Raw genomic sequence first — 14,922 nt, 5'->3', positions numbered from 1 at the left:
AATAGCAAACCTTGTCTGTTTCTTCAGTGGTAAATGCAGCTCATTCGTTCTACAATGGCACAACAACTCTGCCCATCTCCGAGGAAGACAGAACTCCACGAAAAAGGATTAGCAAAACACTGAATATGACAACAAGTCCCGAGGAAAAACGCAAAATTATTGGTGACACCTTTGTGAAGGTATCTGTTCTAGAATTTAGGGAGAAACTTCAAATGTACCCTTTCCCCCTGCCCTAGTTTTCAAGAGGAGGATGTTGGATTTTCACAGTTTTAAAGTTTTACATTTGCTAGCTGTGTGTGTGTGTGTGCGCGCGCGCGCCCATTAGCTGATTTGGGCATTTTGCTTCCAAATTACAATCTCTAGACATGGAGCTGAAAAAGCCTCTTTTCTGTTAATTCAGCAGTTCCCAACATTTTTGGGATGCATTCTTGTTCAGAGATGTGCTCGTAGCATGACCGAGACATCGTCGCAGTGATATTACACCCCAAAGGGTCAACCTCCATCTCATTATGAAGACCTTGGGTTACCTCCTTTAGGATATATTTCAAGTGTAATGGCTAGTTAGAATATACTGTTCTTATTTTAATACGTCCTTATTTCACTTTATCCTTGGACTAGAGGCCTCTGGTTAAATGAATTGGTGGTAGCTCCAGATGTTTCAGCCAGATGTTTCCAGTCAGTTTGGGTCTGTGGTATAGATTTGTAAGGAGATCCGAATAGGAATAACAAGATTGAGCCTTACTGGCTTGAGAGGTGTTGTTTTCCTTTTTTTCAAGCAAGTTCCACAGCTCTGGAATAGCCAGGAAGATCACTGAAATGGTGGAAGTAGTTGAATTATCAAGGGCTGCAGCCAGTGTGGTGTAGTGGTTAAGAGCGGTAGTCTCGTAATCTGGGGAACCGGGTTTTCGTCTCCGCTTCTCCACATGCAGCTGCTGGGTGACCTTGGGCCAGTCACACTACTTTGAAGTATCTCAGCCCCACTCACCTCACAGAGTGTTTGTTGTGGGGGAGGAAGGGAAAGGAGAATGTTAGCCACTTTGAGACTCCTTAAAGGGAGTGAAAGGCGGGATATCAAATCCAAGCTCTTCTTCTTCTTCCTCAACAGAGTACCTATAACTGGAGCCCAGCTTTTAATATAGATGAAATGTAATAGGCTTTAAAGTAGAACCCATCCTTTTGTCCAGTAGAGGTTACCCACTGTCCTTTGCATTTTGTGTATGTTCAGAATGACCATGTTGTAATTCTGTACTGGCAGGGCCAGCCAGCCCTTAAAGCACTTATTCTCTAACCCTGACACTTAATTCACAAATAGCTATAAAGGGAATGCTTGCATCATTAGAAAGAGGTTGCTGCAGCAGCTGGCACAGACTCTTAAGAGTTTATTTATTGCTAGCTTGGCTAAAAAATAACGAATGCATTTTTGCTAACAGCTTGCATGGTGAAAAAAACTGTGGTAGAAACACAGTGTGTACAATGCCAAACATTAATCTCAAACACAAACACACACTCACATAACACTTATTGTTGTGCCAACAGAAACAATACATTTAGTACGTTGTAATAGTGTAATATCTACAGTTGAAAAAATATGAAGAAGGCTACATTGTCATACAGTTCATTGTTTCTTCCCAGTGTTAGAGTTCATAGCTTTGGTAAAATCAGTTGTTACATTAACAATAATAGGGGATGGATAAACATTGTTAAATTAAATTTATGCTTCCTACTAAGTGGAAGGCACGGAGCATGAATATCTCCTTATCATGCAGAGAGGGCTGCAGTTCTCAAGGAAAAATGAAGCCTTGTAATAAAATTTGAGGACTTGATTACAGGGAAGCATCTTCTCCGCTTCTCTCTCCTCTTCTCCCACCCCCAAACCCCATAGATTGCTAATGAAGTTATTGGAGAAATGAACCTGAAACCGGAAGAGGTCTTCCTAGCTCAGGGAACGTTGAGGCCCGACCTCATTGAAAGTGCTTCTGTGGTTGCCAGTGGCAAAGCAGAAGTCATCAAGACTCATCACAACGACACAGAGCTCATCAGAAAGCTGAGGGAAGAGGTAAATAGAAAGTTACGTCTAATTGTTCAGATGGGCCGGTTGACTGTGGTAAGCAACACAAGACCTGTTGCATTTCCTTCATGGCTTTGTATGTAGCGTTGAGCATTTTAGGCAGTATTTTCAAGTAACGCTTTTAGAAATTGGTGGTGGTCCTATCATGTATAAAGGCCTTCTCCCACCCCCAATACTAACCCAACGTCTCATGGGTATTTGTATACAGGACAACTTACAAAGAGATTTTTATACTGGATAAACAGAACAACCCTTTCAGATCCAGTCTATGATATAAATCAGAATTTGTTCTGGTTTAGTCACCAGGAGACCAAAAACAGCTAGACTGCATTAATTTTACGGAATACGTTTATGCCTTATCGCAGCAGTTTCTCAGCCCTCCCTACTAAGTGCTTTGAATCACTTCCCTGTTGCTTTGGCTCCTGCGGCGATTTCATTGGGGTGGGAGAAGCGAGGTTTAAATTATAGTCCCAGTTGTATAGCGGCATCGTTGTATTGGATTTGTTTTCTCATTAGTTCTGTATTACTCCAAAGAGAGGGCCCGAATGCGAAATGCGCTGTTTTCCATTGCAGGGGAAGGTAATAGAACCACTGAAAGATTTCCATAAGGACGAAGTGAGAGTGCTTGGGAGAGAACTGGGTCTGCCGGAAGAGCTGGTCTCAAGACACCCATTCCCAGGTACAGGTGGTTTCTGTTCCAGGTTTTGAGGGAACTTTGAGCAACACACCCTTCACAGGGGCCTCCTCTCTCAGTAAGTCTATCTCCCAGGGGGCTCTTGATGGTGGACCCCCTGCTCAACCATGGTGATCCTTGATGCTGCCCAGGGCATCATCGCATTAGCAGAATTCACCAAGAAGTGGATCCACCGGTGCCCTTCTGCAAAAGGAAAGATTTTCTGTTCATGGAAGTGTGTATACTGTGGTTGGAGCCTAACTGACAGACTATAGACAGTGTCAAAACTTTGCAATAGAAACTCTATTGTAGTCAAAAGCCTGCACAGCTTTAAGTGGAATCTTTTTAAAAACTAATTTTTACTGAATATGTATGCAATTCCAACACGGCGTATTTGTATGCTGCCTTTCCATAATTCAACGGTGCTCAGCGGGTCTCACAACATTAAAAGGTTAACCCGAATCACTAACAGTTGCAAGGCGTCACAAAGTTTAAATGGTCACGAGCAATAAACTTAGGGAAACGCCTCCTCTTATTAAATGAGCAATGAAATTTAACAAGCCACTGATAATTAAACCATAAACAGAAAACCTAGTTAACAGCAAAAATAATAACATCTCCAAAGCTAAATCTTGACCCCAGCAACAGCCCTTAGACCAGGCATAGGCAAACTCTGCTTTCCAGATGTTTTGGGATTACAACTCCCATCATCCCTAGCTAACAGGACCAGTGGTCAGGGATGATGGGAGTTGTAGTCCCGAAACATCTGGAGGGTTGAGTTTGCCTTTGCCTGCCTTAGACAATGCCCTCCCCACACAATCTGTAGCCATCCTGAACTGCAGAAACAGTCAAGGCCCTGGCCTCCCAAGCCAGGTGAAAATAAGCCAGGCAAGCAGGGAGCAGGTCTTGCAGGATTCACTACATGATCGTCTTTCCAAACAATGCAGAGTAAACTATTCCAAGCTTGCCTTTCAGCTGAAGAATGCGAAGGGGTTTGGGCTATTTGGTGGGGAGGAGAAACGGAAGCCAAATATAGGGCAAGGGAGATCAAGGAAGTAGCACATGGAGCTGGGAGCAGGAGTGAGCATACAGCCCTTTTCTTTTTTTCAGGTGAAGCCTCACAATAAGAGTAAATAGTGCTTCAGACCTCACTGCTGCTTTTGCATATGCAAGCCAAGCGCGTTGCAGATAAATGGCAGCATGGCCTAAACACTCATAAGCGCAGTCATGTATGTAGCATTGCTGAAATACAACTTGCCACTTATATGTTGGTAACCGATTCCACGGTGCTGTTCCAATACTGTTTTTTTCAGGTCCTGGCCTTGCAATTAGGGTAATATGTGCCGAAGAACCGTATGTTTGCAAAGACTTCCCTGAAACGAACAACATTTTGAAAATCATAGCAGACTTTTCTGCGAGTGTTAAAAAGGTAATTATTGCGACTAGAATTGAAGGGTATAAATTCCTATGTGGATTATGACAAGCCACTTTGATAGAGAAGCTTGGCTTAATTATCCCTTTATTTCAATTTCCTTAAGCCACTTGCCAAAGAACCCTCAAGACATTGTTCTTTCTAGTGCACTTTCTTCCTATCCCTCCTGCTCCATAGCCTCACCTTCCCTTCCTGTGTTTCCCATCAGATTATGCTGGTTTTCCCTGTCAGTAAGCCATTGTTTGCAGAGTAGGCCCTGCAGTGTCTTTTCTTCCTTCAAGAAAGTTCTCGAGATGAATCCCCTCCGCTCCCCATTTTGTGTGTTCTGTCTTGGTTTCTACCCTTATCTTCTGATCCTTCATAGCCTAGCAATTTAACACGGGTTCCCTTCCCCAACCTCTTTTGTATTAGTTATATCAGATGTAGCTAGCATGGTGCCCCCCCAGTGTTGCTGGGACTACAACTCCCAGCATTCCTTGCCATTGGCTATGCTGGCTGGATTGGTTGGAGTCGGAATCCAACAGCATTTGAAAAGCACCGTGTTATCTTGCATTTAGCACAGGAGTAGCCAAGTGCTTCCAGCTGGGAATGCCTCTGATTCAGGGGTTAGCAAACTTTTTAAGCAAGGTCTCTCAGACCTTGTGGGGGGCCGGAATATATTTTGAAAATAAAAATAAAAATGAACAAATTCCTATGCCCCACAAATAACCCAGAGATGAATTTCAAATAAAAGCACACATTCTGCTCATGTAAAAACACACTGATTCCAGGACCGTCCACGGGCTAGATTTAGAAGGCGATTGGGTCTCATCTGGCCCCCGGGCCTTAGTCTGCCTACCCATGGATTATATATTTGTACTATGTGTAGTAGATGCTGGGTGGTTTAGAAATAAGAAATCTGATTGGACCTTAAACTAACATGATATGGCAGCACTGGTCTAGCCACACTCCTGGCCTTTTTGTTGAAGAACCCCTTATTTTCCAACTTCTGCCTCTATGCAAAACACTAGCTTCCAGTGAGACGTAGCTGAGTAATAATCTCAGGTGTTTTGATTGGACTTTTCCCCTTTGCTGTCCAGCCTCACACTCTGTTGCAGAGGGTCAAAGCGTGTACAACTGAGGAAGACCAGGAGAAACTGATGCAAATCACAAGTCTACATTCGTTGAATGCCTTTCTGCTGCCAATCAAAACTGTAGGAGTACAGGTGAGTGCGTTGACGCTGTGGTAATCATACGTAAAACTTGCAGGTAACAAATTTAGCGTTTCTGGAGCCAAAATAGAGTACGTCCAAAATGGATTGGGATTAAGCAATGGAAGAGCTATTTTTTAAAAAATATATGTGACAGCCTCTAAATGTCTGAATGGTCGCTTTGGTAAGGCCTGGAAATACTGAAGCATTCTTAAGATTAAATAGCATCACTCACACTGTATTCCATCAGGTTCAGGCTTCCGTCGGAGAAGCAGCAGCTGGAGGCTCATACGTATATTCCTACCAATTTGCTCACTGCAGACAAAATTCTGCTTTAACCTGTTCTGCTTTTATAAGACTCGTTTTAAAGTCCTCCTTATACTGTCTTCTTCTTCTTCTTCTTCTTCTTCTTCTTCTTCTTCTTCTTCTTCTTCTTCTTCTTCTATTTTTCTATGCCACTTAGAGATACTTTAAATACGTTGGGGTTGAGAAATGCTTTTCAGTAAATAAGTAAACAAACAAACCAGTTCTGCTTTCCTGGGGCAGTTCAGGCCCCTGTCAGACACAAAGCCAATTAAAGGCTCAGAACTGCGTGCATTGTAGCTTTATTGGCTCTGGGAGATAGGCCAGTTGTCTGTTCTGGACAGAGTCACAATCCCTCTGAAAGAAGGGGCTTGCGGTTCAGGGATTCATGTGCTTGGATTCATCTTAGTTGCTTAGAAGCTCAAGTGGCTAGGAGTGCCTTTCGCCAGCTACATCCTTGAAACGGTCTTGCCTCACCCTGGTGATTCCTAGATTGGCAATTTGACCATTGCAATGAACCATGTGTGGAACACTTGGGCTTGGCCTGGATGCTCTGCCTGATTTAAGATGCCACAAGCTAGAGTTGATGAGGATGGGCTTTCACAAGCCCAGACCTCTGGTGCTTAAAAGCTTGTACAGTCATACCTCATGTTACTTGTGAGTGTTCTGGTTCTTTGGAACCCAAACGTCCGTCAGGTTCCTGCAGCCAGTCACAAGCCGCGCCTTTGTTCCCAGTTGTTTTGGAAGTTGAACGGACTTCTGGAATGGATTTCATTTGACTTCTGAGGTACGACTGTACTGGCTACCCATGTGCTACCAGTAGGCAGGGTGATATATCAATACATCGTCCAAAATTGGTTTGAAGTCTGCATCATGATAACAGTTTCATAATGTATGATTTGGCAATATATCGAGAATCACAGTGTGTGTGTGTGCGCGCGCATGCGCACGCACTATGTAAAAAATTCCAATATGGGGGAAACCGCGAAGCCGGCTATCACTTCTCTCGTGGCTCCTGCTTCCTGTTGCTTATTACTATAAAACAACAACAGTTAAAGGTAAGTAAAAATGCATCAGTTTTAGACCCCTAAGTAGTAGCAGCTGCCAGTACTCCGTTTGCCTCTACATAGTTGCATCCTTCTTTCAGACATCATGATACAGGGGTACCTCGGTTTACGAGCTTAATCTGTTCTGGAAGTCCGTTCTTAAACCGAAACCATTCTTAAACCGAGGCGCACTTTCCCTAATGAGGCCTCCCGCCGCCGGTGCCCTTCCACTGTTCAGATTCCGTTCGTAAACCAAGGTAAAGTTTGCAAACCAGGACACTACTTCCGGTTTTGCGGAGTTCGTAAACTGAATCGTTCGTAAACAGGACTGTTCTTAAACCGAGGTACCACTGTATAGGTATATCACAATGTTTAAAACGGGATATCGCTCAGCTCTACCTTACTAGTCCTTGTTGCAAGGCCCTTAACTTGGGTCCAGGGTACAGACCACTTGATGCTTTATAATTCCTGTCTGATCCTGGAAGTGTTCAGGGGAGTCATGATTAGTGGTCCTCCATGACCGAGATGCAAGGCTCATATCTGCCAGAATCTGTGCATATTCAGCATTCTGTGCCTGGTTCTGTGAAGCTGCCCCTTGGCTGACATCAGGTAGGACCACCCCCCATTGAATTTAAGGCATTTTGGGAAGGCATAATTTCATCAGGCATTTCAAGTAAGCTTTTCTGAATTAATTGTTGCTAATTTAATCCTTTGTACCTCTTTCCCCAAGGGACGCGGGTGGCGCTGTGGGTTAAAGCCTCAGCACCTAGGGCTTGCCGATCGAAAGGTTGGCGGTTCGAATCCCTGCGGCGGGGTGCGCTCCCGTTGTTTGGTCCCAGCGCCTGCCAACCTAGCAGTTCGAAAGCACTCTCGGGTGCAAGTAGATAAATAGGGACCGCTTACTAGCGGGAAGGTAAACGGCATTTCCGTGTGCGGCTCTGGCTCGCCAGAGCAGCGTTGTCACGCTGGCCACGTAACCCGGAAGTGTCTTCGGACAGCGCTGGCCCCCGGCCTCTTTGAGTGAGATGGGCCCACAACCCTAGAGTCTGTCAAGTAGATAAATAGGGACCGCTTACTAGCGGGAAGGTAAACGGCGTTTCCGTGTGCGGCTCTGGCTCGCCAGAGCAGCGTTGTCACGCTGGCCACGTGACCCGGAAGTGTCTTCGGACAGCGCTGGCCCCCGGCCTCTTTGAGTGAGATGGGCCCACAACCCTAGAGTCTGTCAAGACTGGCCCGTACGGGCAGGGGTACCTTTACCTTTACCGTACCTCTTTCCCCACATCTCCATACACAGCAGTGTGCAAACTGGAGTGTCAAACGGTATATAACTTGTTGCAAGGAAAGAACTCGATGAGGTTTCAGCTAATGCAAATGTTTCAGCTGTCGATTTTGTTTTGCTGCTTTGCAGGGTGATTGCCGCTCCTACAGCTATGTATGTGGGATCTCCAGCAAAGATGCTCCACACTGGGAGTCCCTTATGTTCCTATCAAGACTCATCCCCCGCATGTGTCACAACATAAACCGGTATATATCTGCAGTATTAAAAAAAATACAGCTGCTGCTGATTTTGTTGTTTGCTTACATTATTGCTTTGGTAAACTTTTAACTTACACACAAGAAGTAAAAACGAAACTACCGTATAGAAGAATATGCTACTGCCTTTCTTGAGTGCTTATTATAAATTGGAGATGTAAAACTTTTGGAAATTTTGAAGCCAGCGGGGCGGGGATCTTGTTTTAGGATTGCTGGGAATCGAAGTACATATGCAATACCTTCTTATCAAACCTAGACTTATTTTATTGCTTTAACCACATTAAATTCACCAGTTGCAACACATTTATCAAATAAAATTGTACTTCGGCATAGTCATAACATTTATGACAGAATTGCCTTGACTCAGAAGTAAGCCCCACTCTGTTTAGCGGCGCTTACTTCTGTGTAAGCACACGTAGGCTTGCATGAGCTGCTACGCTGAGTGTGTCCCTTTGAATACATGCCTAGGATTGCACTGTTAGTGTCAGAGTGAATTGATGGGAGAGATGAAAAGGTTGACCTTAAGAGAGAGAAGCCACGTCAAAAGCTTTTGGTATCTTGAAACTTGTAGGCCAGAGACCATCAAAGCGAGGCCAGCAGCAATTCACAAGCAATAAAGGCTCTGTAAGCTTATCTCATGAAGATGGCAGGCACCCTTCTAGGTGGATCTGAGTATTGTATGTGTCAGTTACAGGGCACAGGAGCTAAAATGCTCTTCATACTACAGACTCAGAGTAAAGCCTTGCTTTTTAAAGAAGCATTCCACTCGATTCAAAAAGAGAAAATACCATATTTTTTGCTCTATAAGACTCTCTTTTTCCCTCCTAAAAAGTAAGGGGAAATGTGTGTGCGTCTTATGGAGCGAATGCAGGCTGCGCAGCTATCCCAGAAACCAGAACAGCAAGAGGGATTGCTGCTTTCACTGCGCAGCGATCCCTCTTGCTGTTCTGGCTTCTGAGATTCAGAATTTTTTTTTTCTTGTTTTCCTCCTCCAAAAACTAGGTGCGTCTTGTGGTCTGGTGCGTCTTATAGAGCGAAAAATATGGTAATTCGTTCGAAAACCAAGGTGCCACTGTATACTGAAAAGCTAAGTGTCAAGTGCTGCAGGCATGAGTGCTCTTAACAGTGGGGGCTTTTAAAGTAAGGGAAGGAAGCAAACTTTTGCCTTTAGTATTGGAATAAAAAGACTGCACATATTCTGAATGTTAACGTTTTCCAAACGGGATACCTGGCTTTTTAAATAAATGATTGAACTTCTGCCTGTGGGAATTAAAGGCACTGTGCACCGAAGTTTTACATGGTTGGACAAAGCCAGAATTTATAATACTGTCTGCTATTCTGGTAGTTTATTGCTCATCTTTCCCTAACCTGGCACAAGAAGTTGGGGACGGAAACTCCTTTTGGCCCTAGCCAGCGAAGTGCTTGCATTATTCAGTTTGCAATATACCACACACTCCAACGCTTCATTTTCTTCCCTCCGTAGAGTGGTCTATGTGTTTGGCCCACCTGTCAAAGAACCTCCCACAGACGTTACTCCCACTTTCCTGACAACAGGAGTCCTCAGCACATTGCGGCAAGCTGATTTTGAGGCTCATAATATTCTCAGGGAGTCTGGTTAGTATGTGCATTTGTTCAGTGGAAGGTCATTGCTTAGTTAATTGCTAAGAGGTCTGCTGCCCTTGAGTCGCCATTGGCAAAGACCACTTAACAGTTCAGAATTTGTCAAGCAACCCAGATTTTGGTGCAAGACAATAAACTGAATCACACGAAAGTGCATCACACGAAAGTTTTAAAAGAAACTACAGTGGTACCTCGGGTTAAGTACTTAATTCGTTCCGGAGGTCCGTACTTAACCTGAAACTGTTCTTAATCTGAAGCACCACTTTAACTAATGGGGCCTCCTGCTGCTGCTGCGCCGCCGGAGCACAATTTCTGTTCTCATCCTGAAGCAAAGTTCTTAACCTGAAGCACTATTTCTGGGTTAGCGGAGTCTGTAACCTGAAGCGTATGTAACCTGAAGCGTATGTAAGCCGAGGTACCAATGGAATTTGATGCATGCAGCTCTTAACCAAGAGCAGTTTCTGAATTGTACCATAGAGTACAGTCTGTCTTTATGCTGCTCTTTGTTTTCGTTTGTATCCTGCCCTTCCTTAGAGCTGCTCAGGATGGCAAAATGAGCTCCCTCCCCCTATTTTATCCTGACAACAACCCTGTGACATAGATTAGGCCAAGCTAGTGATTGGCCCAAGACTACCCAATGAGCTCCACGACTGAATCGGGAGTAGGAATTCTGGTCTCCCAAGTCCTAGTCCAGCAATGTAATTGAGGGATGGGGGACCTGCCAACCTCTGGGTGTTGTTCAACCACAACTTTAGTCATTCCTGACGATTTGCTCTAATCATTACACTACGCCGGCTCTCTCGGTCCATATAACGGTTTGTGAATTGCAATATTCTTACTTTCTTATGCCAAGGTTATGCCGGAAAAATCAGCCAGATGCCAGTCATCTTGACACCGTTGCATTTTGACCGAGACCCCCTTCAGAAGCAGCCTTCCTGTCAAAGATCTGTGGTCATTCGGACCTTCATCACTAGTGATTTCATGACGGGTATTGCAGCGACTCCCGGCAATGAGATACCAGAAGAGGTAAAACTTTCAGAATAATCATTCGGAACTGCCTTTTCTTTCTTTGCTAATATGGAAACTGTGCTTGTTCCTTTATTCAAAATAGTTTAAAAGTTCGTTTTTGTAGCACAGAAATAAATGTGTGCTCTGGCCCTCAAACTGCTCCTGGGCGATGTATCAGTACATCGCCCAAGCCTGTGCTGGACAGTTGTACCTTGTATCCCGAATGCCTTGCAAGTCTAATGTTTTGGCTCCCACACACCGCAAACCCGGAAAGTGAGTGTTCTGGTTTGCAAACATTTTTTGGAACCCAAACGTCCGACAGGGCTTCTGATTGGCTGCAGAAGCTTCCTGCAACCAACCAGAAGCCGCGCTTTGGTTTCCGAATGTTTTGGAAGTCGAACGGACTTCCAGAACGGATTCCGTTCTATTTCCAAGCTATGACTGTAGTAAGTGTATGAGCTTCCTCTCCAAAATGTTTGCCTGATTTTTTGTTTTTGTTTTTTTGCAAACAAAATAATACCAGGCTATATTTTAAAACTTCATTCCTACTCCTTTCTAGACAGTTGTGTAAAGTAGTCGAATGAATACCCTGTGCCTTACATTACAGCCCCGATTTATCCCTCATTCAGACCAGGGAGCCTGTCTACTTAACCGCTCTTCTCACTTTGTTTTGTTCCTAAATAAACGCAGGTTGTGTTGAAGATGGTGGCAGAGATTAAGAAGATTCCTGGCATCTCCCGGGTGATGTATGACTTGACTTCAAAACCACCAGGAACAACTGAGTGGGAATAATTATTCCCTCCCCCTCCTTGTATGAAAGTACTGTATGCAGTTTTAAATTATATCAGAAACCATTCCCAGTGTTGACATGCAGTACTGTGAAACAGAGTCGCTGGAGCTGCTGCTACATCATATGTGATTCTCTCTCCCCGCCCCCCTTTCCTGGAGCATAATCTGCAAATTAAGAATGATGTTGGGGGCGGGGGGGGCGGGGAGCAAGGTAAGTGGGCTGAGGATACGTACGGGTAAATAATTAGGGCAGTGTTGCCTACGTGCAGATAGATTCATATTGCTTTGCCTTTTTTTGGGTCTTACTGACTGTTTCTACTGTTACGTCATTTCAATGTCTCTTTTTATTTTTTATTTTCATTTTCTTTTGTATACTGTGTAAAAAGAGACCGTTTATTTACATTTACCAAAACCAATGTCGGAGCCTATTAAAATAATGGGTTTGGGGGGGGCGGGGCGGGAAAGCGACCAACAACTGCTTTTGAAACAGATTTATTATAAATAAATATTTTGCCAAATGGAGTAGTAGGTATTGTTGAGTTGTGGAATCAATGTATAATTTGTTTTGCTGCGTACTGTATGAATTCCTGTTCCATATCGTTTGGAGTATTAAGCCCATGGCAATAAGTGTTGACTTTTAAGGCAACAATAACACCTGGCACTCAAATAATGACTGTGTCTCCCCCCCTTTGCTCTCCTGTCCCTCTTCCATAATGCTTTTTAAAGCAAGTTTTGTTTAAAAATGTAAAAGCATACATTTCCCCCACCGTGCAGTGATATCTATATTTAATGTACATTAAATCAGTTACAAGGGAGCCAAACATGAATTATGTATACAGTTGGAAATGCATCTTGTGGTTCAGGCAAAATCAAAGGGAGGAACGATCCACCTTGCAGCCATCAAAATCTTATCTGCCCTTTCTCAGTTTTTGTCTTTGTCTTTATGCCAAACTATCATTCATACCGTTGGGCTTATATTTTATATGAGGCTGCTTTGGAAAAGCAAGGGGGAATAATTGCTCTCTGTGTACTCCTTTCCAAGCCAGTGTGGTGTTGTGGTTAAGAGTGGTAGTCTCATAATCTGGTGAACTGGGTTCGTGTCTCCACTCCTCCACATGCAGCTGCTGGGTGACCTTGGGCCAGTCACACTTCTCTGAAGTCTCTCAGCCTCACTCACCTCACAGAGCGTTTGTTGTGGGAAGGGAAAGGAGATTGTTAGCTGCTTTGAGACTCCTTAGGGTACTGATAAAGCGGGATATCAAATCCAAACTCCTTTTCTTCTAAAATGTACTGATTTGTATGTGATTGGGTTTTGGAGGCAGCAGGGCCAATCTAGATATAAATTAGTTTGTGCATTTCTTGAGAAATAAACCACCAATAAGTCAGAAGGGTACCATATTTTTCGCTCTAAAAAGTAAGGGGAAATGTGTGTGCGTCTTATGGAGTGAATGCAGGCTGCGCTGTTATCCCAGAAGCCAGAACAGCAAGAGGGATTGCTGTGCAGCGATCCCTCTTGCTGTTTTGACTTCACTTCGCTGGAGAGGCACTGCACAGAGAGGGGAAGCTATGCAGCGCCCGTTTCTCCTCCCGCTTCGCTGGAGAGGTGCTGCGCAGAGAGGGAGAGATATATTTTTTTGTTCTCCTCTAAAACTAGGTGCGTCTTATAGAGCAAAAAATACGGTAAATAGAGTTAACCTCTCGGCTCTGGTTTGGGTAAGGATCAGAAGCTGGGTGGTTTTCAATATGTGTGGGTATTGAGCCACATAGCTTCGTCTGAAGCAAAAGGTACTCGCTATAAAACCATTATTATGATAGGGCAGGTGTACCTGGCATTTGGAGGACTGGGATGAGCTGGTGGTTCTCTTGCTATGCTAACTTGCCTCACCAATGCCTTGCAATGCAGGAATCTCAGCTGTGAAGCATCCATGGCAGATGATTTGCAAATCTGTTTGCCCCGTTTCATCCAAACCCAGGGTGTGCAACAGAAGTGCTTTCCTGTATAGTCGTGTTTGGGAATGGGTGTGGTCAAGTTGAGCAGAAGTGCAATCCAGACCAAAGTGTTTTCTTAGCAAACTCTACTAGGAAGTCCTCTTTATGCCTGCTGGTGAGATTATGGCACATGAGAGTATAATGTAATGATCACTTGCAAGCCTCATGGCTCTTGCGTGGTGGGAACTCTTATTCAGATGCCTCCTAGACAGTTGGGTTCATAGCTGGGGGGTGTTCCTAGAGCTATTGCTGTGCTTTGACATTGACGTTTACTTGCCCATTTTAAATGTCCTTTTTTTTTTTAAAAAAAGGCTAATGTTCAACATATAATATGTAACCCTATTATAGTTATGGTCCAGGCTAGAGAAATGAGGTACCGTATTTTTCGCTCTATAAGACGCACCAGATCATAAGACGCACCTAGTTTTTGGAGGAGGAAAACAAGAAAAAAAATATTCTGAATCTCAGAAGCCAGAACAGCAAGAGGGATCGCTATGCAGTGAAAGCAATCCCTCTTGCTGTTCTGGCTTCTGGGATAGCTGTGTAGCCTGCATTCGCTCCATAAGACGCACACACATTTTTCCTTACCTTTTAGGAGGGAAAAAGTGAGTCTTATAGAGCAAAAAATACGGTATATATAATGCATGGTTCCATTCATAAGAGCCAGAAGTTTTAACTGAGTGGTGTGTCTACTGACGGTAACCTTTGCAGCTGGAGCTAAGAGTATTTTGTGTCCATGTTCACTATGTTAGATGCACAGATAGTCAAATTATAGGATTTCCATCTTAACAAATGTATATGTTTAAGCTCTGGGCTATAACTTTATAAGCTTGTTTTGTTTTTTTAAAAAAGATTCGTGAAGAAAATGGGAGTTTGGCAAACTTTATTAAGAAGATTAACATTGCAGCCAGAAGCAAACACATGTGTAAGAGGCATTGCATCATGAGTGATTTGTTAAATCTGAATCCAGATTCCAGTATTGTATGGAGCAGGGTATTTCTTACTTTTATTTTTTTTAAAAACCACACAGTTAGTTTGTGAGGGAAGTGGAATGTAGCTTCAATGCCATCCTTCCAGTCCTTGAATGTATTTCATCGTGTTCATTCATGTAATCTCAGCCGGATGGAGAAACACAGATTGTCGTCTTCTTGTGGTCCAGAAGGGAATGTAGCTTATGAATGCAGTTGCTCTTGTTCAGTTTGTTTACCCCTCTCTAGTCCTTCAGTGAGACATGTCAACGTATTCAAAGGAATTTGTATAGGGAAATAATT

The 14,922-nt window shown here is 43.7% G+C and overlaps 1 protein-coding gene across 2 annotated transcripts in view; it reads left to right on the top strand.

Annotated features, from left to right (window-relative positions):
* The window catches only part of GMPS (guanine monophosphate synthase), a 43,002-nt gene extending 30,818 nt beyond the window's left edge, over positions 1-12,184 (top strand). For both annotated transcript variants that reach the window (XM_083442744.1, XM_083442745.1), the window contains exons 8-16: positions 28-179; positions 1,883-2,056; positions 2,642-2,747; positions 4,055-4,170; positions 5,253-5,378; positions 8,121-8,236; positions 9,729-9,859; positions 10,719-10,891; positions 11,564-12,184. In XM_083442744.1, the coding sequence (XP_083298870.1) occupies positions 28-179; positions 1,883-2,056; positions 2,642-2,747; positions 4,055-4,170; positions 5,253-5,378; positions 8,121-8,236; positions 9,729-9,859; positions 10,719-10,891; positions 11,564-11,665 (1,196 nt within the window). In that variant the 3' untranslated portion in view covers positions 11,666-12,184. The remainder of the gene's footprint in view (positions 1-27; positions 180-1,882; positions 2,057-2,641; positions 2,748-4,054; positions 4,171-5,252; positions 5,379-8,120; positions 8,237-9,728; positions 9,860-10,718; positions 10,892-11,563) is intronic.
* The last annotated feature ends 2,738 nt before the right edge of the window (positions 12,185-14,922 follow it).

The sequence above is a fragment of the Podarcis tiliguerta genome, assembly GCF_965153285.1.
Source record: "Podarcis tiliguerta genome assembly, chromosome: 5".
Classification (NCBI taxonomy): Eukaryota; Metazoa; Chordata; class Lepidosauria; order Squamata; family Lacertidae; genus Podarcis; species Podarcis tiliguerta.
This window is presented reverse-complemented; position numbering and strand designations above follow the sequence as displayed.